General features: G+C 46.8%; 1 protein-coding gene across 4 annotated transcripts; it reads left to right on the top strand.

Annotated features, from left to right (window-relative positions):
* Positions 1-7,030: 7,030 nt before the first annotated feature.
* TMBIM6 (transmembrane BAX inhibitor motif containing 6) lies at positions 7,031-25,073 on the top strand. Of its 4 annotated transcripts, none has more exons than XM_007528498.3 (10): positions 7,031-7,169; positions 15,589-15,676; positions 16,023-16,131; positions 17,789-17,909; positions 19,710-19,758; positions 19,844-19,941; positions 20,283-20,362; positions 21,079-21,179; positions 22,022-22,097; positions 23,130-25,073. In XM_007528498.3, exons 2-10 carry the CDS (start codon positions 15,621-15,623, stop codon positions 23,151-23,153), a joined length of 714 nt encoding a protein of 237 aa, XP_007528560.1. In that variant the 5' UTR covers positions 7,031-7,169; positions 15,589-15,620; the 3' UTR covers positions 23,154-25,073. The 4 variants fall into 4 exon arrangements, with proteins under 4 accessions (XP_007528560.1, XP_060051392.1, XP_016046056.1 ...); XM_060195409.1 differs by lacking the exon at positions 7,031-7,169 and adding an exon at positions 7,719-7,858; XM_016190570.2 differs by lacking the exon at positions 7,031-7,169 and adding an exon at positions 8,079-8,236.
* The last annotated feature ends 913 nt before the right edge of the window (positions 25,074-25,986 follow it).

Raw genomic sequence — 25,986 nt, 5'->3', positions numbered from 1 at the left:
CAATGCATCCCATCCTATTGGTTTATAGTGCAAATTGGGATTAAACCTGGTATCTCAGAGCCTAAAGCATGAAAGTGTTTGCATAGCCATTATACTATATCCCTAGCCACAATCTCTTTATATATCATTAGTAAATACTTTTTTTAAAGATTATTTATTTATTTATTCATGAGAGAGACAGGAGAGAAAGAACCAGACATCACTCTGGTACATGTATTGCTGGGGAATGAACTCAGGACCTCATGCTTGAGAATCCAATGCTTTATTCACTGTGCCACCTCCTGGACCACAATAAATCTTTCAAAATAAGAAAAAAAAATCAGTAAAATAGATAATGAACTGTTGTGGATAGAGACTAAAGAATTAGGAGGACAGGAAGAGGTGGAACAGTCCTAGAAGGAGAGGGACAGCTAGCTAGTTTCCAGGGAAACAAAAGGAAAAAGTAGTTTCAATCAAGGGAAGAATTAAAAAGAGATGATTGGATTTTAGGTTTACCAGTTAGAAGGCATTAATGCCCTGGAGAAAGCGCTTTCAGACAGAAGCCACATTGTTTTTCCTTCCTCCAGTGTTCCCAGTACACAAGCACAAAACTTACCCAGGCAATAAAAGCCTCCATAGACTTCACTTGCTTCTCTCTTCACCAGTGGTTACCATTCAGCTCAAACACTTACTCTCTTATTGGCTCTATTCTGGTAGCTTGAGTGTTTGCTCAAGCATCACTCTTGTTCTTTGACAATTTATCTGACATAACACAGTCAGTCTGCTTGTTTGAAAACACTAATCAGCTCATGTACCTATTTCTCCCATGGAATTTTCTTGTCATTTATTCCCTCTCTTTGGTCAACTCTAGTAGCACCTTGGTGTGTTCCGGTTGTGAAACCCTCAAACTTTGTCGCATTATCAGCTGGAATCAGGAAAGGAAACTGAAGAAAGATGTAAGTTATGTATTTCTGCCAATGAGATTACTCTAAAAATTGGAAACAAAACAATTTATTTAGCTATTTATTTTATATTTTTTGGTTATTTATTTATTTTTATTGCTACCAGGGTTTTCGTGGAGGTTCAGTGCCACTACCACAAACCCACTGCTCCCGGTGCCAGTTCCCCCCAACTTTCTTTCTTTTTTAAAATATTTATTTATTTATTCCTTTTTGTTGCCCTGGCTGTTTTATTGTTGTGGTTATTATTGTGGTTGTCACTGTTGGATAGGACAGACAGAAATGGAGAGAGGAGGGGAAGACAGAGAGGGGGAGAAAAGATAAGACACCTGCAGACCTGCTTCACCGCTTGTGAGCTGATGCCCCTGCAGGTGGGGAGCTGGGGGCTTGAAGCAGGATCCTTACGCTGGTCCCTGTGCTTTGTGCCACCTGTGCTTAGCCCACTGCACTACCATAGGTCAGAGAGAAATTGAGGTCAGAGAGAAATTGAGATGGTAGGGAAAGTTAGAGAGGGAGAGAAAAAGATGGACACCTGCAGGCCTGTTTCACTACTCATGAACTGACAGCCCCCCCATCCTGCAGGTGGGTAGTAGGGGTTGGAACCCAAGTCCTTGCTCATGATAACAGGCATTCTCAATGGGGCACACCACTACCTGGCCCTCTTTTTATTTTATTTTATTTTATTTTATTTTATTTACCAGAGCATTACTTAACTCTGGCTTGTGGTAGTGCTGGGGATTGAACCTGGACCCTCAGAGATTCTGCCTCCAGGGGCTTGGCATTCCTTAAAACATACAGATAGATCCCCTGCCTCACCTTGCATTCCTTGATACAATGGCCGCTCTCTTATTATTTACATAGCAATGTTCTGCTGTGTCTAACAAATGACTTAAGGTCTCCTCCCTATTTCCCCACCCATTCTGCTCACTTGATAGATTCTTTTTCTACCCTCAGGACCCTCCCTGCCTACCAGTTAAACTCCATGAAACAGTTGCTAAGGAAGTTCCTACCTTTCCCAGTCCCTTTTACCTTTCTCCACCCCTTTCCTAACCATGTATGGTATTGTCAAGCCACTTCCATTTCCGACTTGCCACTTTCATTTTCCAACTTTTAAAAAAATTTTTTTAAACTATTTATTTATTTTCCCTTTTGCTGCCCTTGTTGTGGTTATTGATGTTGTTGTTGTTGGATAGGACAGAGAGAAATGGAGAGAGGAGGGGAAGACAGAGAAAGGGAGAGAAAGACACCTGCAGACCTGCTACACCGCCTGTGAAGCGACTCCCCTGCAGGTGGAGAGTTGGGGGCTCCAAGCGGGATCCTCATGCTGGTCCTTGTGCTTTGCTCCTCGTGCGCTTAACCCTCTGCGCCACAGCCCGACTCCCTATTTTCTGACTTTTAAGAGCTTGGGCGCTCAGTTGAATAAAGATTTGAATCGCCTCGCCACCAGCAGCTTGGTTCCTGGGTCATCTCTCTCGAGTTGCTGAGTGAGTAGCAGCCCCGGCTGCCTCGGGTTGCATTCTCTCCAACCCAGAGAGTCCGCGCCCGAGAAGAGGCACCCCCACTCTAGCCTGGCATTGTTGTAGTTATTCTTGTTATCGTCATTGTTGGATAGGATAGAGAGAAATGGAGAGAGGAGGGGAAGGCAGAGAGGAGGAGAGAAAGATAGACACCTGCAGACCTGCTTCACCGCCTATGAAGCGACTCCCTTGCGGGTGGGGAGCTGGGGGCTTGAAGCAGGATCCTTATGCTGGTCCTTGTGCTTTGAGCCACGTGCACTTAACCTGCTGCGCTACCTCCCGACTCCCGCCCTTGAGCTTTTTACTATGAGTACTTAACAATAAGAGAATCTGGCATGAAGCCCAGCCAGTCTATCTTGGCGTTACTCTCGATCGCACTCTGTCATTTCACGAACATCTCATAAAAACTGCAGCAAAGGTGGGCGCGAGGAATAACATCATTGCAAGACTGGCCAGCTCCTCATGGGGCGCGAGCGCTTCCACACTACGATCATCATCTCTGGCATTATGCTATTCCACTGCAGAATACCGTGCCCCAGTATGGTTCCGTAGCCCCCATGTCCACTTGGTCGATTCCAAATTATATTCCTCCATGAGGATCATTTCTGGAACCATCCATTCCACCCCGGTTCCACGGCTGCCAGTTCTTAGCAGTATCGCCCCGCCAGATATTCGTCGGGGTGCGGCATCATCTAAGTTCACTTCCCACGTCTACACTCCACCGGACCTGCCAATATGCGCGGATATCTTCGCCCACCCTGTTCAACGCTTGACGTCTCGTCACCCAATCTGGTCCCCTATGCCTACACTGAACTTCTCTGTTCCAGACTCTTGGAAACAGAGTTGGCAGTCAGCTGAGGTGGGGAACGGTCACCTCATCACAGACCCCTGCAAGCGTCAACCCAGCTTTTACCTAGCACGTTATGATTGGGCCCTCCTCAATCGCTATCGAACAGGCCATGGCCGGTGCGCCGCTATGTTCCATCGCTGGGGAGCCAGAGACGACCCGAACTGCCCCTGCGGCTCCAGACAGACTATGACCCACATAGTCAACGACTGCCACCTCTCCAGATTCAAAGGAGGTCTCAAAACTTCACATCAGGCTCAACCTGACGCTGTTGACTGGCTACGGAAGAAGGGCAAACGCTAGAAGAAGAATCACAAGTGAAGGGAGCCCTCTGCAGGTGAGGAGCTGGGGTGGTTTGGGTTCTCCCGCCGACAGCACCCTGGGGCTGGGGTGGGGGCCCGGCCCAAAGCCCGGGCGGGGAAGGGAAAGGCATCGCGCATGCGCCACATGACGCCGCGGGGGAGGGGCTGGGGCCGGTCCGGGCAGTCTTTTGGGGTGTGGTTGGGGGAGGGGGCGCTTTCTCCGCGGGAGCGAAAGCGGAACCCCCTTCCGTGGCCTCCTCGCCTTCCTCCTTCTCTGCCTTCCTCCTACTCCGCTTTCCTCCCCCCGCTGCACCGGGTGTAGACTCAGGGGCGCCTCGGCCCGGCTGACCGTCTGCGCACTAGCTTCCCCCCCGCGCCTCCCCTCCTTCCTCGCTTCCGACGTGAAGGAAAGCGAAACCGCGAGGGTTTGAGGTCCAGCCGCGCTCTCCCCGCCCCCGCGGTGGCTGCTTGGCCTCTGCTGCTCTGGGGGAGCCCCGGGCCCGCGGCGGCGGCTGATGTCAGCCCTCTGTGACACGCCGCCCCCCGGTTGCCTGGAGCGACACGCGGGCGGGGGCCGTGACCGCACGGGCTTGGCCTGGCCGCGGGCCCGCAGGGCCAGCCCCTCCGGTCTGCTTGCTTCCGCCTGGACAGGTGGGGTGGCCAGGTGAGGTGGCCAGGTGAGATGGGGCCTGGGCCGCAGAGTCTGCCGGGGAAAGGCGTCGATGGGCTGTTGCTCATTTCTGGGGCCGCCCTGCTGGAGCTGTGCTCATATACAGGCTCTGATATATATATATATATATATATATATATATATATATATATATATATATATATATATATATATATATATATTTTTTTTCCCCCAAGAGTGAAATTTTACTTTTTTTTTTTTGAAGTGTGGAATTAATCCTGCCCCAAGCCCAGGTTGCGTTGCCTAAACCCCTCCAATTCCTTGTGGGCCAAACAACAAAAACAACCTCTCTCTGAACTTGAGACTGTTCTCGCAAGAGTGAACTTGTGAACGGGTGACCCTGTGGAAGAGCTGACTGCCTGAAACACGAAGGTCTCAAGGTTAAAGGTTAGGGGAGGATGGACTTTGCTAGTTAGTTATTGATACTTGTTTCTAGTTCTACTCTGGTTGACTGTGTAGCTCAAGAATTCAGTTCATGCACAGTGGTTCAAGTTGTGTAACCAGAGTTCTTGCTGGCTTCTGCAGCCAATCTGTCTGTTACTCCATTTACTTTTTTTTTTACTTTTTTTTTTTTTTGCTTGTTTACTCTTTGATAATTTTAGTTATTATTGATGTCATTGTTGTTGGATAGGACAGAGAGAAATGGAGAGAGGAGGAGGAAGGCAGGAGGAGAGAAAGACAGACACCTGCAGACCTGCTTTACCACCTGTGAAGCAACTCCCCTGCAGTTGGGGAGCTGGGGGCTGGAACCAGGATCCTCATGCCGGTTGGTCCTTGTACTTTGCGCCATGTGCGCTTAACCCGCTGCGCTACCACCCCACTCCCAATTGATTTTTTTTTAAAGTGTAGGGTCTAGAGTATTTTTAGGGGGTGGGGGTACAGGAGAGGGAGTGTCTGGAGTTATATCCCTGGTACTGTATATATCAGAGGCATGCTCTGAACCCTCCATCACCTGAAGTAAGTAAATTTTTAATAGAACAGAAAATAAAATCATATTTATTGCAGTTAGGTGTGTGTAATGAGAATCATACCTGTACATTTTTATTCTTTTTTATTAGTGATTTAACATTGGTTTATGCACATATGTATTCTTCACTGAAGAGAAGTCTTCTGTCCTTCTTGAAAGTAATATTTACTTATTTTTCCAGAGCACTGCTTGGCTCTGGCTTATGGTGGTGCTGGGGATTGTACCTGGGAGATGAGAGCCTCAAGCTTGAAAGTTAAATTCTGAATTTTGATCTAGCTGCTATTTTCTCTTGTTCTTGATCAAAGGCTTAATTTATCGTTTTCTTCTTCATAGCCTCCTCTGTTTATAAACATACATCCTCATATGCAAAATTAGGAGGGGTGAACTTACGCTTTGTGCAGTCTGCGGCACTATACAACTTGGGAGACTTTTATTTAAGACACAAAACTCTGTAATCGTCAAGGTTTACTTATTTCTAGTATTTATTTACTTATTACATTGGGGAATGAACTTTGGACCTTGTGCATGCGTGATATACCACTGCTGAGAGACATTTCCGGGCTGGTTGTGTCATTACTTTAGTGAGAGGGAAATAAATGAGGGAAAAACAGAGAAGACAGAGGGGAGAAAAGGGAGAGACATGACAGTACAACTCGCACTATCCAAGGTCCTTTCACTTGAACTTAGTATCCCATTTGGGAAAGCTTATGTTCGACTAGATGAGCTATTTTTCCACTTCAATGTTTATTTATAATGAGAAAAAAACCCACAGTTTTTAAATGCTGATAAACTGGCAACCATCACACAATCTAGGAAAGTAAGATTGCTATTATTAACTGCCTGACAGCCACTGCAGACTCTTTGCCTTTCCCCTCCCACATTTTTGGCTACATTTTCTTTGCCTTTTCATTGGCTCTTCTGTACTATTTGTTATAGATATGATATTGGCAAAAAATAATTTTAAAAGTGGTAGTGCAGAATTTTTTATAAGCTTCACAACTTCTTGCTATACATTCTTCAACACACACACACACACACCCCTTGCACAAGTTGTGCTTTTTGCAGGAAACAAGTTCTGGGATGCTCCAGTTCTTTGGCTTAGTTTCTTTGGGACCATAGGGCACAGTGTGCCTGGTTGCTGCCCTAGTCTCTCTCCCATCCTTCTTCACGTCTAATTTCAAGGGCTGAGTTGACATGAAGATCTACTCACTTCACCCAAGCAGGCAGATGGAGGGAGGGGGTATTTGCGACTGTGACCCCAGGACCACCAGTCCGGCTTTAGTGAGTCACTTTCTGGGTGAGTTCGGGCGTGTAAAATTACTTTGAGGCCATTTTGTCCTCGTGTTCTTGAATTCGCGGAGTATTCAAAGGTGCTCTGAAGCTTAAACTCCACTGAATGCGCAATCAGTTGGCTCCTGTGAGAGCACTTTTCTGTGTTCTCTGCACCTTTCTCCTGTTAGCATTCTTCTAATAAGCCTAAATACAGAAATGGGGACTCCGCAGCGCTATCACTTGTAGGGGGGGGAAATCCCTGAACTAGCCAGGCGTCTTGTGTGGGGCCTGCCCCTCTCCAATTCTCCACTAGAGGAGGCTTTGAACAACGAGCCTTTCTTACTCTCAGAAAAAGGTGGAAACCCACTACGACGACGTCGGTTGGCAGCCAGAGTCTTGATCGACGGTAGTATTAGCGAATGGGTCTGAAATCAGCAGCCGTTGTTTATGTATGCACAGCCAATAGGAAGGCAGAAGTGCGACGAGCGGCCAATGAGGACTGGACAAAAGTGGAATGTGTGGGCGGAGCTTCCCTCGAGGGGCGGACGCTGCGTAAAGAGTCCGGAGTGGAGCCTGGGAGAGTCAGAGCACATCCGGCATTGGAGAACTGAGGGCTCCTTCCGCAGAGTGAGCAGGTGCGTGTGAAGCCGGGACTGCGCAGGTCGGGCGTGAGACATGGCCATAGGGGGAGCAGTGATTGTTTGATTTAATCAGTGTGAGGGTGGTTTGGGTTCTCCGGCCGACAGCACCCTGGGGCTGGGGTGGGGGCCCGGCCCAAAGCCCGGGCGGGGAAGGGAAAGGCATCGCGCATGCGCCACATGACGCCGCGGGGGAGGGGCTGGGGCCGGTCCGGGCAGTCTTTTGGGGTGTGGTTGGGGGAGGGGGCGCTTTCTCCGCGGGAGCGAAAGCGGAACCCCCTTCCGTGGCCTCCTCGCCTTCCTCCTTCTCTGCCTTCCTCCTACTCCGCTTTCCTCCCCCCGCTGCACCGGGTGTAGACTCAGGGGCGCCTCGGCCCGGCTGACCGTCTGCGCACTAGCTTCCCCCCCGCGCCTCCCCTCCTTCCTCGCTTCCGACGTGAAGGAAAGCGAAACCGCGAGGGTTTGAGGTCCAGCCGCGCTCTCCCCGCCCCCGCGGTGGCTGCTTGGCCTCTGCTGCTCTGGGGGAGCCCCGGGCCCGCGGCGGCGGCTGATGTCAGCCCTCTGTGACACGCCGCCCCCCGGTTGCCTGGAGCGACACGCGGGCGGGGGCCGTGACCGCACGGGCTTGGCCTGGCCGCGGGCCCGCAGGGCCAGCCCCTCCGGTCTGCTTGCTTCCGCCTGGACAGGTGGGGTGGCCAGGTGAGGTGGCCAGGTGAGATGGGGCCTGGGCCGCAGAGTCTGCCGGGGAAAGGCGTCGATGGGCTGTTGCTCATTTCTGGGGCCGCCCTGCTGGAGCTGTGCTCATATACAGGCTCTGCTATATATATATATATATATATATTTTTCCCCCAAGAGTGAAATTTTACTTTTTTTTTTTTGAAGTGTGGAATTAATCCTGCCCCAAGCCCAGGTTGCGTTGCCTAAACCCCTCCAATTCCTTGTGGGCCAAACAACAAAAACAACCTCTCTCTGAACTTGAGACTGTTCTCGCAAGAGTGAACTTGTGAACGGGTGACCCTGTGGAAGAGCTGACTGCCTGAAACACGAAGGTCTCAAGGTTAAAGGTTAGGGGAGGATGGACTTTGCTAGTTAGTTATTGATACTTGTTTCTAGTTCTACTCTGGTTGACTGTGTAGCTCAAGAATTCAGTTCATGCACAGTGGTTCAAGTTGTGTAACCAGAGTTCTTGCTGGCTTCTGCAGCCAATCTGTCTGTTACTCCATTTACTTTTTTTTTTTTTTTTGCTTGTTTACTCTTTGATAATTTTTGTTCAAACTTCTAGAATATGTTGACATTTAGGTACTCTTCCCACTTTCCTCTAATGGGGACAGAATGTTTGGACTCTTGAGATATGCAGTCTGTAATTTGGATTCAGGGTTTCCTTTCATTATTCATCTTGTTGTGGAACCATGACTTAGTGCCCTCCATTTCCTCTCTTTTCCCTTCCCCCTCCATAGGTCTGATGGGAGTCTTACTCTCCTAAAGAGTAAAAAAGGTAAATTTAATCCAGATACACTGGAAAATTGAGGAAAGTTTATTGAAAGTCGGCATATATGTTAATTAGTAAAAGGTTTTTTCTTAGTGAAAACTTGCTTTGTAGGATGTGACAGTCGTCAGAACACCAGGTCTTAGAATCCAGAAGAAACCTTAATCTGCTTATTCTGCTGCTTAACTTTCTGGTGCTGACACCGGTTTGTTCAGTACTTTACAATGATTTCATACAGACTCACGGGCATTCAACCAGCTTGCTAGGTAGGTGTTGGTTCTCCTTATCCTGCAGAAAAGACAGCATTTAAGACTAGGTAAAATGTTATCTGGTGACTTGTAACTCTTAAGTTCAGTGCTCATTGCATGTTTGAGCATTCTTTTAATCTTTAAAGTGCTACTAATTCTCCTTTTCTCATAAATTGTTGTGGAGGTCAAAGGGGATAATGTATATAAAAGGACTTTGAAGGTCTGAATTTTATAGAAATGTCATCAGTGATATTGTAGAAGGTACTATGTTGGCCTGAAGAGTTTCACTTTATTTCATGAACCACCCAGGAGTATAGATTTCCTCTGGGAAAACACTGAATATTCCCGGGATGTTCTGTCTTCTGAATTTCCTTTGGCTACTTTGACTTGATGATAGAATCTGTAGAATTGTCTTCTACTCCACTGTGGTTTGCTTCTCCAGAGTTTCTAACCAGATTTCAAGGGGCAGCTTTTACATTCCACACATTTTTGTTTTCCAAAGATAATGTTCTAACTAAGCAACTAAAAAGATCAGAGGTCACTCCCAAGGTGAGGTCCCCTTTGAAACAGCTGGGAATTTGAGGTTGCAACATTCTTAATCAAATAATGGGATCTAGATTTACACAAGAGATTCCTGGGCATGATTAAGAGTGGTGGTTGCAAGCTGAATCAGATGAAATTGCTGCTCCGAAGGTGCTTGCAACCAGATGTGAGAGAGAAATTCTGGTATAACTGACTAGAGCCCAAAATACTCAAAAAAAGAAAGAGTTTGAAAGGTGAGGGTTGAATGGATAGACTTCTTAATCTGTACCTGTTCTCATTTGTGCTGAATGTCCCGTTACTGAGGAGGGAATTGCTTTTATACTGATGTGTATTTTGAGCATTATAGCCTCTTCTGATTCATTCTTGTGTGACACTTGTGGTTATAGAAAATTCAGTTGTGTCACAGTTTAACCCTAAAATAATTTCTTGAAAATTGTAGACTTTTTATGACTAGTGGAAACTGGAGACAGCTCCATAGACAGGATTCAATGTTATCTAATCCAGGAATTTTGGTCTAATTTAAGGAAGGTGCTTGTGGTATCTGGGATCCTGATCTAGGGTCGGTCAAAGCCCAGCTCCACTTAAAATGGACCTCCTGAAGCCTGACTGATCCACCTCTTAGGAAGGCATTTGCTAGTGACCACTTTATCCTTTCTCTGCCCTATCAGATAATCACTTAGTGGGGATTAAGCTGTCTCACAACCCCTGTGGCCCTATGGGACGGGAGGTGCAGTGTAAATGTGCCACAGGATTGGCATTCTACATAAACAAAAATGATTTTGACTAGTAATAAGGTGTATCAACTCCCTGTTTATTCTATTTTATGATTTTTATTCGACCCTTCCCCTCATTTAATCTTCCTTTCACTTGGGGAAAGTTAAAGCCTTCAGGATATAGCCAGCAGTGAGAATATTACTGAATAATGCTCATAATCTATGGAGCCCAGGAGGAGTAGTGACTCAGCAGTAGAGCATGGACTTTGCATGCATCAGACCCTGGGTTCAGTCTGCAGCACGTGGAGAAAGAGAGAAACCTACAGGTTGTTTGTAAATTAGACCCATGATAAATGTCATCTGAAACTAGGCTTTTAGAAGGGAGGATCATAGACTGAGGACTAGAAAGTAATGTAATATATTGAGCCAGTCCTATCTATGAAACACTGTTTCTTTTTTAACAAGTTGTTATTGTTTGGATAGAGACACAGACACACTCACAGACCTACACCTGCAGCATTGTTTCACTACTCATGAAGCTTCCTCCTTGCAGGTGAGGACCGAGGGCTTAAACCGGGGTCCTTATGCATAATAATTGTGCACTCAACTCAGGTATGCCATCACCCAGCCCATGAAGCACTGTCCTAAGCACTTTTATTTGTGCTCAATCATCAGTGCTCAAAATATTATATATTAGTATATTACAAATAGTAAACTGAGCAAAGTGAAGTTAGTGCCAAGAACTTGTTGCGTTGATAGCCGGCGTCAAACGTAGCAGACCATGTTCTTAGCCATTGTATTGGGAATATATTTATTCACAGCCAAACTATTCAGAAAATGGAATTGTTTCAGAATTGCAAACGATCCACTAGTTTTTTTTTGTTTTTAACCACATGAGATATTCCTTCTCTTACAAGAATCAATTTGGTTGCTGTTAGATAGGTGGGGACAGTGTTCCCAATGGTTGAATCAAGAATGAGGAACCATATCATTCACAGACTGAACAGTTAGTGTGTAAACAGTGTTGTTGACTTACTGGTTTGATGTTGGTAAGTTGTGTACAGTGAGCAGTGAGGCAGCTTCGGCACTGGCTCCAAGGCAAGGATTTTTTTTTTCTTTTTCTGTGCACAATGTGTGCTTTGCATAACTTTGGGCCACTAGATCATGTTTCCTGTGCACTGCACTAATAGGTGCTGGAATAAGATACAGGATTTTTCTAAGACTTGGCTTTGATAATCTTTCATTTTTAGGGCAAGGGTTAGGGAGATACCTGGAACATAACAAGGAATTTAACAAGCCACAAAGCATAGATGTTTACTGATAATCAGAATATCTTTTTCCTCCTACCTGTTTCTGCTCTCCTTCCTTCCCTCCCGTAGCAGTAGCCAGCCAAAATAAAGTACTGTAACCCACTACTAATCACAAATAAAAAATGGAAGGGGGAAAAAAAAAACCCAGAAGTTGGTGACAGGAAAATCCACATCACAGTAGGGTGTTTGTTAACCTCAGTTTTTCTCTACTGGTAAAGCTTTATAGTCAGTTTTCTTGTTGATTTTGGCAAAGGAGCAGCTGGCCCAGGGAACCACTTCAACAAATCTCTCTGCGTGTGTGTGGCGCATGGCGACAGAGTCTGACAGGTTTTGGTATTTCTGCTTTCCTGAGGACGAAGGGTTTGTAAAACGAGGCTCTGAAGTAAACTAAACATCAGGTTATGCTTAACATCGGAGCTTTGACTTACTATACCTGCAGTGCAGTCCGATTTCCTATGAATCTAGGAGCCACTGCCCACCTGTGGTCTACCTAACCCTACCCTGTTCTAGAGTTACATAGAGATCTGAGGACCTGGTTTCTAGATTTTTCTTTTTTCTTTTACCAGAGCACTGCTCAACTCTGGTTTATGGAGGTGCAGGGGACTGAACCTGGGACGTTGCAGCCACATGAGAGTCTCTTGGCATAACCATTATATTCCCTGCCCAGTTTCTAGACTTTTCTATGAATTGGAGTCCAAGGTAGGACAGCAGGGCTAGGACGAGTAATGGGCTTAGGGTGTATGTTAGAGTTATTGCTAGAAAGGGGGATTTTTGAGCGACTTGCACCCCCCCCCCCCATCATCATCCGTGTACATAACAAAAAGTCATTCCAGTGGTGCTGAGGTTCCCAGCAAGGGAAGTGTGAGCTGTATCACTGAACTGTGTCATCTGCCCCTTAATGGACTGTTTTTATTTTCAGCAAAGCTTTTCCTTTGACTATGGGGCCCCTCTGGAATGTTAGTTGAGTTTTTGACTGGAAGTGAAAGTACTTTTGGTTTGGGAATTGCTCGTATTGAGTGCTGTTTTGGGAGCTGGGTGTTAGTGTAGCGGGTACGAATGCAAGGACCAGGGTAAGGATCCCGGTTCGAGCTCCCGGCTCCCCACAAAAGGGAAAAATAAATAAATAAAAATACAAAAAATTTTTTAAAAAAAGAAGTGCTGTTTTGTGCTCAACTGAGTTTGCATTGTGAACAGTAAATGTAGATATCTTTTTCTGTGCAGCTTCTGAGCACAAGTAGTTGAGTTAAGATATAAGCTAGGAAGTTGAGTCTATCTGCCAAAGCTTGACGGTTCTCTGTCTGCATGTTCGTTTCTGTAAGTTTGAAACAGACCTAGAGTAAACTCTGACCTTGTCTCAAGACACCCCCCACTTTAACATTTCTGACACCACACCTTATACAAGCCATGTATGCTTTTCTACAGTGTCGTAACAAGTGCTGGGCCTTTGCATGTAGGAAATGTGGGCATTGTCTCACACCTTGGAATAGGCAGTGATGTTAGAAATCGGTCTTTTTTGGTTTTGCTGATGGTTCTACAGCACAAGCCGTCCGTGAGTAATGGAGATATTTCTTGGCCGCCTCCCTCCACTTGGTTGTATGGCTTCACCCATCGTCCGTTGTAAGAGGGGCAATGGTCCTCTGGGAAAAGTCCAAGAGTGAACCAGAAAAGAGCTGCTCTCCCCATCCAGCATTTGGGGGGGGGGGACTGGCTACAATGTGTCACCCTGTTCCACTGTCCCCTTGAGTGTTTGCCCCACCCTTCTCCCCTCCTTGAAATTGGAAGCAAGAGGTACTGAGCATTGTTGTTGTGAATGCTGTGAAACTTGGCTCTGAAGGTTGCTTCAGTACTGTTGCAAGTTCTGTCTGGGGATATCATTAGAGGTGTTAATAGAAGCCTTAAACAAAGACACTTTCCAGGTGCTGGATTCTGCTGTCCTGTAAGTGGGCTCTCTGGGGATGTATTCATCATGGTTATGGAAGGCTGGGGCCACGTGCAACCGGCTGCAATAATTGCACCATCTCAACCAAGAGGGCTCAGAACCCGTGACCGAAGTGAGAGCAAGTGCAGATCAGTTAGTGGGTCGTGCAGCTCCTCACTGTGCCCATCCTGAAGGACAGCTACCAAAGGGTTGAGGTGAGTAGGGATATGCCGGCAAGGGAGAAATCAAGAGGGAGCCCGATTGCCATTCAGTTGTTTCCTTGTTGAGCCTCTGGAAACACAAGGTAGTGATGCTTGTGGTCGCCGATAGTGACATCTTGCCTAAGAACTTGGGGTTGTGACTTTAGTTATCTAGAAAGCTTTGCTGAGTACGAGTACTTGGCTAGGTGGGGCATGAGTAGTTGTTGGCTTGTCTCTCAAATAGCTTCTCTGTAAATCTTCCCCCTCTTTTTGGAGGTGGGTTTGAAGTGGGCTCTGAGTCTAATAAGAATCTGGAAAAGTTATATTTAGGACAAAAAAATGAAATCTCTCGCTTAGAGTTTAGCTTGGTAGGTTGAATGTGTTTTAGGTTTGCACAGGCGGGGGGTGGCCAGCAGAGTAAGAGCCTGGCTGGATGGTACTTACTGGTGTGCTGTAGTCGGTCTGCAGCTCAGTTTCAAACTGCCCTGTCTGGCATGAGGGACTGTCGGCAAGATCTGATTGTGGTCCGTAGGCCACGTGACAGTTACTGTTTCAATGTTACTGTCTAAATACTGATTATTTTTCAGAATCTTTGCACTGAAGCTTTGGATAAAGTTGTGTCCACACAACTAGGAAATCCTTTCATGTCTGCATTTATTGCTGTCTGTAGAAACAGAATAAAGCCGACACAATGAGATAGTACCGTTCCGGTAAAGGGTATACGGGGACTCTTTGTACCGTTTCAGATCTTCTGTAGAAGAGATTCAGAAATTCTATTAAAAACCTTTTTGTGCAAGTTCCCCCCGTTTTCCTTCATCATCCGAGCATTGCTTAGCTGAGGCTTGTGGTGCTGGGGATCAAGTTCCTTCTTCATAATGATAGGAACTTTCCTTTTCTAGCTGTGAATCATATCAGTTTGGTGGAAAAAAAAAATATATATATATATCTCACATTCTGGTGCTAGATCCAGCTTTTGCAGTTTCTGTCTCTTTATTTTGTAATTTTTGAGCCTTTTTGTGCCTTTGCTAAGGTAGCTCTCTGGCATCTCGAAGCAGTGATGGTACAGTTGTTTTATATTCCAGTGTCAGAGTCCCTTTAGCTTACTGAGAAGTTCTCAGATAAGCTGACTGTCTTCCAAAGGGACAGATCATATGCTGGCAGGATAGGCAGCTTCGCTGTCATGAAATAGTTTTGTGAGAAGATAGGTTCATTACTAACCCATGTCCCCTTTAAAATGGTTAGTGTGGTTGCAAATACGTAGAAATGGCTGTGACGGGGAGTGCAACTTCAGATAACTTCTCTCTCTCTCTGTCTCTCTCTCTCTCTCAATGCAATACTGGGGAATTAACCCAGGGCCGCCTCGTCTGTGTGCAGTAATGCCTCTGCATGGGTTGCCTGCTTCTGTGTTTTCATTTTCTGTTTGGAGAGAGAGTGGGGAGAGGAGAGTCCTGACACACAACACTCCGTCATCTGTGGAGCTCCATGGTGCTCTGTGGTCATCCTTTGTGGTGGTGGAGTCTGAGCCCAGGGCCTCATTGCCACCAAGGCCTATGTGATAATTTGACCCCTAGACAATTTGCAGTCTCTCTTTCTTTCTTGCTTTCTTGCTTTCTTTTCTCCTCTTTCTTTTTAATGTGGTCCTACAGGAAAAACCCAGGACCCAAGCAGTATTCTGCTGAGTCACTTCCTCAGCCTAGTTTTTTTATTTAGTATTTTTAGCAAGAGAAAGGGGAAGAGACCAAAGCCACCACTTCACTATTCATGGGGTTTGTTTGTTTGTTTGTTTCTATGTGGTTTCAAAGATCAAACCCAAGGCCTCACTCATGGGAAAACAAGCTTTATTCTATGAACCATGCTGAGCCATGTCACAGGCCTCCAGAAAGCTTCCCCCCCCCCAAACATGTATGTTGCTATTTTTCATGAGAATGTTGTTAGGTTTCTCCCACGTACCTGAACTTGTTACTGAGACCTTTCTCCCTTTCACCCTTGTCTCTGCAGAGCAGAAGCGGTGTTGCACAAACTCGGGCATCATGAACATGTTTGATCGCAAGATCAACTTTGACGCGCTCCTGAAGTTTTCCCACATGTGAGTGTTTTACTGCAGTTTCTTTTCCATTCATGTCTGGTTTCTTTTCCTCCCCTAGTTTATTCACCTTTCTGAGTAAACTAATAGTACTTGACTACAACCCAGAGGATATGACAGGAGCACCCGAATTTCAAGGGGTTGCTGTGTGGAGAACCAGTTGTAACAGGGGTCTCGGACTCTTCCCAAAGATTGAAGATTCTTTGTTAACCTATGTCCAGTGCAATTTTTAAAAAATATTTAATTAAGTTTCATATATTCCCTGGGAAGGAGAAATGAGGACAGTGACTTTTAGTTTCAACATGAAACTGGTCCTGAAGTAATGGCCATTTACAACCTTCTTCCCTAGAACCCCTTCAACGCAGCAGCACCTGAAGAAGGTCTATGCCAGCTTTGCCCTCTGTATGTTCGTGGCGGCTGCAGGGGCCTACGTCCATGTGGTCACCCACTTCATTCAGGTAAGAGCCGTTTCTTCTCCTAGTTGTCAGGCTACAGATTGAATTAGGAAGAAAGGAACTCAGCAGAGGGGTGGGGTACAGGCTTTCGCCCTTTTCAGTAGCTTGGCATCTGAACTGAGCCAGAAGAGTGTTGAGTCGGGACATGTGGGCATCTGTGTCCTGTCCAGATGCATGGTGTCTCAGCTGCGGCACTGTGCTGTGCTCACAGACAGTCCTGGACTTTGAGGAAGGAGAGGTGTGACACTCAGGCTTCTTTCCCGCCACCTTGCCTTTGGCTGACTGGAGTGCTTGAATGCAAAACACTGGTTGGGGCCAGTGCAGTAGCGCACTTGGCCGCTTTGCCAGTATACAGCCCAGATTTGACCCGACCCCTGCTGCATTGAAGAGGTTTCAGTCTTTTCTTATTTATTTTATTTATTTATTTTTTTATTTTTGCACCACTCCTGTCATCAAAGGTCTGTGGCCCTATTCCCACTCCATGGGTAATCACATTTGTATAATCCACATTTGTATAATCAGCTATCTTTGGCATATGAGTGAAACTGTTTTGTGGTTGTCCTTCACCTCCTTTCTTGCTTCACTGAGCATCATCTCCCATTCCATTCACTTTCCCAGAGGACACAACATCATCCTTTTTTATTGCTGCATAATACTCCGTTGAGTATATTTTCCGTGGCTTTTTTATCCGGTCACCTGTCAAAGGGCATTTTGGTTGTTTCCAGGTTTTTGCTATTGTGAATAAAGCCGCTATAAACATGGGGATGCGGATAGTCCTTTGAATCAGTGTGACTATATCTTTGGGGCATATACCTCGTAATGGAATTTTGGGGCCATATGGTATTGCCACTTGTATTTGTTTAAGGATTCTCCATACTGTTCTCTGTAGTGGTTGTACCAGCTCCTCTTTCTCCACATCCTCTCTAGCACGTCTTTTGTTTTATTGACGGAGCCCATCCTCACAGGTGTGAGGTGGAATCTCAGTGTGGCTTAGTTTGGATTTCTTTGGTGGTGAGTGAAGTGGAGCTTTTCCACGTGTCTGTGGGCCGTGTCTGTCTCCTCTTTGGAGCACCATCTGCTTGTATCTTCTGCCCACCTGTTTTGTTCTCTGATACACTTCTAGGTACACACATAACACAAGGTCATAGATTGATCAGGTGAAACGTATGACCCAGGGGCTTGACCTTTTATCTCCTCTGGGTACAGTTGTTTATTATTTGCTCATGCGTTGTTTATGTGACTTTATAGACTGTCCTGTGGAAAGCAGACATGACTGCACCTTTAGAGGAAGAAAGAGCTTCAGCATCTCTCATTCCTAAGATGGTCTTTTTCCTCATGCCTATTGTTTTACCCAATTTTTATAAAAAATGTTTTTTCTTCTTACAAACTCTAAGACAAGTGCATTGAGAATTTAGAAAACAAACTAGTGACAAGAAACAAATGTGTAACCTTACAGTCCCATCCCCAAAGATAACTTAACACTTTGGCACTTGCCCTTCAGCTCAGTCCGCTTAGGAATGGTTGGCTTAAGCCACAAAAATATCTCAGTTTTGGAAACCGTGGTGTGGTGCGGTGCGGTGCGCAGCAGGGACCCACTGTGTAGTGTTACTTGGCCATTCTATTCATGTGTCCCAGTAACAATTGCCTCTGGATTTGACAGGCTGGCCTGCTGTCTGCCTTGGGCTCCCTGGGATTGATGATTTGGCTAATGGCAACACCTCACAGCTGTGAAACGGAACAAAAAAGACTGGGGCTTCTCGCTGGATTTGCTTTTCTTACAGGTATGTTAAAGGGGAGGTGCAGCAGTTTTGCAAGGGGAGGAGGAGGTATGGGCAGTGTCCTTAGACTAAGCCTGCGGTCTGTGCTCTTTCACTGCAGCTGATGCGCGGTGGGGCCCAGCTTTGTATCTGAGCGCAGCGGTTTGTTTGTTTGTTTTTGCCTTGTGCCTTGTTTTTTTTTCTTTCCCTTTTGCCCTTGTTTTTTATTGTTGTAGCTATTGTTGTTATTTATGTTGTCGTCGTTAGGACAGAGAAATGGAGAGAGGAGGGGAAGACAGAGGGGGAGAGAAAGATGGACACCTGCAGACCTGCTTCACCACCTGTGAAGCGACTCCCCTGCAGGTGGGGAGCCGGGGCCTCAAACCGGGATCCTTATGCCGGTCCTTGTGCTTCGCGCCACGTGCGCTTAACCCACTGCGCCACCGCCCGACTCCCTGCTTGTTTCGTAGAGGTGTGACTTGCTTACCCATCTAGTGAGTGATTTTTGCTTTTCATATCCCAAAATAGACACTTGTGTGCTTAAACAATGAGGTTCAAGAATTAGGTAGTGTGACTTGTTCATGATAGATGTAAAACTCTGCTCAGTCTGCAAATCTGACTTATTTAGAATCACATTGAAAACTGTCATGGGCACACCCATTCTCAGCCTTGAAGACAGCAGACTGGAGCCATCCATCAAGCTCTGATATATGGGCTGCTTTTCTGATTCCCAAGGAGGAAAAAAAACCTTTTTTTTTTTTTTCCACACCTAGAATTATAATGAAAGGAAACAGGACTCGGACTAAAAAAATTACTTGAAAAGCAATATTTGAGTTAGTAGTCACTTGTTCTGAGTCTAATCTGACTGGGGTTGGAGAAATTATAGAAAGGAAGGGATTTAAAGATTCAGAATTTGCAGGGCTGAGAGAGCTAGTGATTAAAGTCAGTGACAAATGGAATCGTCAGGAGACAGAGAGCGGCCAGAGGAGAGGAAACACTGGCTAGCGTTGGTTGCTGCCCTGCCCTCCTGTTGGCACCTGTCTCCCTGCAGGACCAGTTTGGCTTTTTTGGGGCCCTCCAGAGGTCGTCATGTGCACTCGATGTGTCTGCTCTATTTTCTCTAATGTCTGTTTCTGCTGGGGGGGTCATCCCCTTGTTTTCAGCTAAGGGCACAGTCTTGCAGCTTTATACATAAACCAGTCAGATTTACTTCCTCTTGAAAATGAAGTGGTGGTCTGGGCGGTGGTACAGTGTTGATAAAGCTTTGGACTCTCAAGCATGAGGTCCTGAGTTCTGTCCCTGGCAACACATGTGCCAGAATGATGTCTGGTTCTCTCTCTCTCCTCCTATCTTTCTCACTAACAAATAAAGTGGAGGAAAGGTTTGATTTCTTTGGTCCACCTGTTCCTTTTAGAGCATGGGCAGCTTATGACACGAATGGGGACACGAATGAGGACAAGGGTCCTCTGTAAGAATTGATGATCGTGGGGGTCAGGCGGTAGCACAGTGGGTTAAGCGCAGGTTGCGCAAAGCGCAAGAACCTGTGTAAGGATCCCAGTTCGAGCCCCCCGGCTCCCCACCTGCAGGGGAGTCGCTTCACAGGCAGTGAAGCAGGTCTGCAGGTGTCTGTCTTTCTCTCCCCCTCTCAGTCTTCCTCTCCTCTTTCCATTTCTCTCTGTCCTATCCAACAACAACAACATCAGTAACAACAACAATAACTACAACAGCAATAAAACAAGGGCAACAAAAGGGGGGAAGAAAGAAAATTTAAAAAAAAAAAAAGAATTGATGATCGTGTTCTGTTCTGTGGCTTGTGTTTTCCAGGAGTTGGCCTGGGCCCTGTTCTGGATCTGTGCATTGCCATCAACCCCAGGTAACCGTCTGTCTTTCGTCTTTCTGGACATTCCCTTTTAACACAGACCTAGCCCCCCCCCCCCTAACAGCCTTATCTTCGACAGCATCCTTCCCACGGCCTTCATGGGCACAGCAATGATCTTCACCTGCTTCACCCTGAGTGCACTCTATGCCAGGCGCCGGAGCTACCTCTTTCTGGGGGGTAAGTGTGGGCTTGCCATAATTCTCACTAGAACTGTTCTAGGCCTCCCAAGTCCCCCCCCCACCCCCCTTTAAGGATCTATTTGTTGAGAGAAGAGAGCATGAACCAATGAACCAAAGCACTGTTCTGGCATATATGATGCTGGGGATTGAACTCAGGACCTGAGACCTATAAATACAGTGCTTTGTCCACTATGCCACTTCCCAGGCCTGCATCTTCCCAAGTTCTTAATGACTCGAAGTGGAAAGCCTTCATTTAGGGATAAGAAGACAACAAGAATTGACTTTAATGGGTATTTTGGCCTCTTTGAAAATGGCTTTTTGCCATCTGTTGTGTTACAGGAATCTTGATGTCAGCCATGAGCCTGATGCTTTTGTCTTCCTTGGGGAACCTTTTCTTCGGATCCATTTGGCTATTCCAGGTGAGACTTTATATATAACTCACTTCTCTTGGTTAACCTTAAAGCAAGATAGAACAAGAATCCTTCAGAATGCCCTTTTGGAGAAATTCTCTGGAAACTTCCTTACCCTCCTTCGATGGACCTTTTAGTTACAAGGGAAAGTACAGGTGGACCAGGGGATGGACATTGCTAAGGAGAATATAATTTTGCTCAAAGATAATTTTTCTAGGTATGACTCCCATGTTATAAGAAAACTAAAACTTTTCAGTGACCTCAAAGATCAGTGCAGGAGGGGCCGGGCGCTAGCAATGCAGGTTAAATGCACGTGGCACGAAGCACAAGGACCAGTGTAAGGATCCTGGTTCGAGCACCCAGCTCCCCACCTGCAGGGGGGATTCATTTCATAGGCAGTGAAGCAGGCCTGCAGGTGTCTGTCTTTCTCTCCCCCTCTCTGTCTTCCCCTCCTCTCTCCATTTCTCTCTGTCCTATCCAACAACAGCAGCAATGGCAACAATAACAACATGGGGAAAATGGCCTCCAGGAGCAGTGGATTCATGGTGCAGGCACTGAGCCCCAGCAATAACCCTGGAGCCAAAAAGGAAAAAAGAATCAGTGCAGAATGATGCCTGTTTGTGTTAGCGTTTAATGTACTTACTGATAACTGAGAGCCAAAAAAATAAATATGCCTCCTTGGTTGGTGTCTGTCATATAGATACATTATCTCATTCTTTTTTTAGGCAAATCTGTATTTGGGACTGGTGGTAATGTGTGGCTTTGTCCTTTTTGATACTCAACTCATTATTGAGAAGGCTGAAAATGGAGACAAGGATTATATCTGGTGAGTGTGCAAGAAAATTGGTCGTATACTGAGTGTGAAGAATGTTCTGCTTCATGACACTTGGAAATCTCCAGAAGGATCTTGTGTCTGATTCCCTTTCTGTCCATTTCCATGGGCATGAGGGTGATTCTGGTAGCACTGTGGCTGTGTGGGCAGGCTTCAGAAGGAGGCCTGTCATTTTGTATCTGTGCAGCCAACAACATATAGTCCCCCTGAGTTCCTGAAAGACCTCAGGTTTTTTTTTTTTCTTTTTTAAAATTTTTTATTTATTTATATTTATTGGATAGAGACAGCCAGAAATTGAGAGGGAAGGGGGAGATAGAGAGGGAGTGAGACACCTGCAGCCTGCTTTACCACTCGTGTAGCTTTCCCCCTGCAGGTGGGGACCCCGCGCTCAAAGCCAGGTCCTTGCTCACTGTACCGTGTGCTCAACCGAGTGCGCCACCACCCGGCCCCAAGACCTCAGGTTTTTAAAGTTGAAGTAACACTCATGTAGCCATACTTACTAGGGGTTACCTCTGGGAGGGGAGTGCAGTGAGTCTTCACCTTCTCCTCCTTTTAAAGAACATCCTTTTCCTCTCTGAGTCTTAGGAGCAGTGAGTAGTAGTTCAGGATTCAGACTTGGGCCACTACAGCTTAAAGTCCAGTCTTTCTTTGCTCTGCTGCATGGCTTTATTGAACTGAAAAGGGTCTTAAATACAAACATTTTACTTCCTTTACACTTGGTGGAGTATAGGCAAAACCAACTCTCATGAGAGTAAAGGTTTTTCTTTTTTTGCCTGTGTAGGCTTATTAATAAATGAAAAGTAGGAGGTGCAATCTGCAATCTGCTTCTCTTTCAGGCACTGCGTTGACCTCTTCTTGGATTTTGTTACTCTCTTCAGAAAACTTATGGTGATCCTGGCTATGAATGAGAAGGTTAGTTCAGCCTCCTTCCTATGCCCCCCTCTCCCCCCCCAGTCAAGTTGGGATAATGGTTCCTGAATCCAGCATCTGTGACACTTCATACTTAAAAACTGCTCACACACTTTGGTCTGTTTCATTAAAAAAATTAATTTGTTATTTTTACCAGAGCACTGCTCAGCTCTGTTGGTGCAGGAGATTAAACCTGGGACTTCAGAGCCTCAGGCATGAGAGAGAGTCTCTTTGCAGAGCCATTAAGCTGTCTGCCCCTGTTCCCTGCTCACACACAAGGGTGCCTCCTTGGCAGGCTGTTGAGGAAGGGTAAACTGGAAGGCTAGCTCACAGAGAAAATGGAGCAAGGAAATAGGTTTTTAAAAAATGAGTGAGTCTGGAGATTGGTACCGAAAAGAAAAGAGCTTCAGTAACTGCAAAAAACTAGTTAGTTATTTTGATAGGGCAGAGAGAAGTTGAGAAATGAGGTGGAGATAGACAGACAGACACACCTACAGACCAGCTTGACCTCTCATGAAGCTTCCTTCCTGCAGGTGGAGAGCAGGGCTTGAACCCGGGTCGTAGTGCATGGTACTGTGTGCTCAACTTGGGTGAGCCACCAGGGAGGGAGGTGGTCAACTTCAGTCAAAATGCCTCTGCTTCCATTCATTTACTTCTCGGACCCCCGCAGCCCGAATGCCCCGACTGAACTAGATCCATTGTTCCCGCACGTTGGCGTGTGCCCAGGATCTAGGCTTCCTTTGCAGGCCTGATGGGCATGTGGTGGTTCTGGCCTGTCTAGTCTCCCCTGGCTGGAATCTGAGACGCTGTGCTGCGAGTGGTCAGGATGGCCAGGCCTCTGCTCACAGCGGAAGCGGCTGCTAGGCTGACTCCTGTCTAGTCTGCCCGCGACGGGGGAGGTCAGGTCCTGCTGTGCTGAGCAGGGAGTTTTTCTCATGCCTTTTTCCCTGATCCTTTCTAGTCCCTAACTAAGGACAGCCAAGTATTGGCTCACTTGAGAATTTTAACTTGGTAAATGTTTCTCTCCATTTGTAGGATAAGAAGAAAGAGAAGAAGTGACTGGCCCTCTCCCCGTTTGGCTTCCTCTCTCCCTCTGCCCCGTCTTTCCTCTGCACACATTACAGGTGGCGTGTTCTGTGATAATGAAAAGCATCAGAAAAGCTGTTGTACTTTGTGGTTTTCTCTATTTTGAATTTTTGATCAAAAAAACTGATTAGCAGAATATAGTTTGGAGTTTGGCTTCGTATTCCTGGGGTCCTCCCCCACCCCTTTTGCTGTCAGCCCTGCCCCCAGCCTCTTGCTCTGCTCAGACAGCAGTCCCCCATGACGTGGAGGTGGGGCACAGGGAGCAGAGAGGCTTCACTGAGTGGACTGAACTGTGTGGCAGCGCCCTCTCAGCCCTCCTCCCTCAGCACTGTGGTCTGTGCGCAGTGTTCAGCCGCGGGACTGGGCAGTGTGCTTCCCACCGAAGAGAACTTTGCTGGTCCTCGTGTTACTCGGGCTCATCTCTGAGCTGCTGTCCACCCTCTGCAGAAAATGAAGAGCCTCTTCTGGTGGATGCTCTGCTTCCTCCGCGCTGCCCGAGTTCTGCTGGTCTGGTAAACGTCTTTCTGCCTCTCCTCCACGAAAGCAGTGTGGATTCACATGTCTTCCCTTCCCCATCCCTTGTCTGGCCATCAAGGAATCTGCCTGCTTTCCTTCCGTGGGGTGGGAGGATATCAACGCAAAGGGAAAAGGCGTTCTTGTCAGGCACTGATGAGAAGGCTGGTTATATGTGGTATAACAGATTTCCAGGCTTCCTCTGACTTTTCATGAAAAATGGGTTCTCACCTTCGTTTCTCAGTCTCCCCAAGCTGGTGACTGTTGGAAGCTCTGGAGCGGAGGAAGGACAGGGTCAGGATTGGTTGAGCCTCTTGGGGGTGGTTGTCACTGCTTCTGCCAGACGAGCCTAGATAAGGGTCTGTCGGGGCAGAGGGGAAACAGAATCTCTGAACTAAGTAATTGTGGTGACTTGGAGGCAGCATCCAGTCTCTGGTGCATTTTGATTGAACCCCACCAGGACTCTTACAAGTTGTATCAAGCCAGAGATTCAGGGCAGTGGGTAAATGTTTGTTTTACACTTGCACTTTAGCTTGGGGTCTGTTTACCTGCTTCCGGGAATCTGCAGCCTTCCAGGCGGGGCTGGGTAACTAATCCTGCCAGCCCCGATTCCCTGCAGCCTTGTGGTTACAAGTGCAGGAGTGCGGGACGAATGTAGATCACCATCTGTGGGCTGACAGACAGCGGGCACAGGTCACTGGGCAGCCTTGGCAGCAGCTCCACTTCTGGCTACTCGCAGGGCTTCTGTGCAAGGGGGCCGAGCCAGTGGAAGACACTGGCAGCAGGACACTGTGGTGTCTGTTCACTCCTATCTGACCCAGCGGCTGCTGGCTCCCAGCGCACTGTGTCACTGCCCCGTTGTCACACGAAACAGTTTGTTCCCAGGCTGTGTGTATTCCGGGAGCAGCATGCCACCCAGAACAGAAAGGCTCACTTCTGGAAGTGACGCTGCCCTCCAGCTTAGCTGCTGCCTTCAGCCTCTGGCTTGAGAACTTGACTGATGGAACTCCCTTCCCAGGAAGCCCCAGTAGCAACTCCACAAAATGCTCATTTCTCCGCTTGATCTGAGAAGCTTGAGTTACATCTCTTGGAGCCAAACTCCACCTCTTGTGCTTTTTTGCTTGGGATAAAGGAGTTTTTCTTTAGAAACAGTGCCAAGAATGACAAGATATAAAATAAAAATTAAAAAAACTTTTAAAGAAAAAGCCTAACAGGTTTTTCATACACTGTAACTACCACTTCCTCTTCCTAGCTCCATAGTTTTCAGCTCAGGCTGCGTTCTCTAACTCATACTGTGAAGGAAGGTGTTTTTGATTCAGAAATATATGAAATCTACATAGTCTTAATTTGTAAAAAATAAAGAAAAATTCCTTAACCTTTCCTGGTGTTTGTGTGAAATTCAGTGCCAGAGCTAAACATGGGACTTGAGCGCATTGGGGATGGGCACGAGATGAGATTACGTTTCTGCTGAGGTCTGAATAGACGCAACTCGGCTCCCTCTGTCTTAAAGGTTTCTGTTCTGCGCTGTAGCCCCAGAGCGCCACCAATGGCTTCCTCCCTGTCACCCTGTCACCCCAACGTTTATGGTAGGCGGCTCTGCAGGCCATTGGGGCTTGGTGCACCGCAGAACAAAGGCTCGTGAGTCCGCTGGCCAGCCCCTGAAGCCAGCCTCTGTTTTAGGTGCTCGGAAGTTAATCAGCAAAAAATGCAAAGGTCCTTGTCCTCAGAGTTGATGTATGATGAGAACAAAGTTATCCACACATCTCTCCCCTGTCCCTGTGTCCCTATTAATGTTAGCCCCTCTGGTTTTCAGGTTCATTGCTTTCTGCTAGCATTTGCTTGCTGAGCTGACTAATCTCTAGGTGACCCTGCTTTTGTTTCCTGGGACTCTGCACTCTGAGCTAAATATGGCCACTTCTCCAACTTAGTCCTTTAGTCCTGGGTGTTTTTTTTTTTTTTTCCTCGCCTCCAGTCACGGGCTTGGTGCCAACACTGAATCCACCACTCCTAGCAATTATTCCCCCTCCCCCCATTTTATTTGCTAGGACAGAGAAATTGAGAGAAGGGGGAGATAGGGAGAAAGACACCTGCAGACCACTTGTGAAGTGGACCCCCCGCAGGTGGGAAGTGAGGGCTGGAACCCTGGTCCTTGCACCTGTTTGCTTAGCCGGGTGCACCACCTCGGCCTCCAGGTCCTGAGTTCCGTGTTTGGCGTTACATGAGAGCAACAAAGACAAAAACCCTGCGTGGATTGGTGGAGCTGTTCTTTGCTCGTCAGTATTCAAAATAAACC

The sequence above is a fragment of the Erinaceus europaeus genome, chromosome 7 (assembly GCF_950295315.1).
Source record: "Erinaceus europaeus chromosome 7, mEriEur2.1, whole genome shotgun sequence".
Classification (NCBI taxonomy): Eukaryota; Metazoa; Chordata; class Mammalia; order Eulipotyphla; family Erinaceidae; genus Erinaceus; species Erinaceus europaeus.
This window is presented reverse-complemented; position numbering and strand designations above follow the sequence as displayed.

What these genes read in the sequence shown, in the direction of transcription:
- TMBIM6 (XM_060195409.1), top strand. Translation starts at nt 7,723, where the DNA reads ATGTCAGCCCTCTGTGACACGCCGCCCCCCGGTTGCCTGGAGCGACAC. An exon ending in CTCCTGAAGTTTTCCCACAT is followed by an intron (nt 15,677 to 16,022) that starts GTGAGTGTTTTA and finishes CTTCTTCCCTAG; the next exon opens with AACCCCTTCAACGCAGCAGC. An exon ending in TGGATTTGCTTTTCTTACAG is followed by an intron (nt 17,910 to 19,709) that starts GTATGTTAAAGG and finishes TGTGTTTTCCAG; the next exon opens with GAGTTGGCCTGGGCCCTGTT.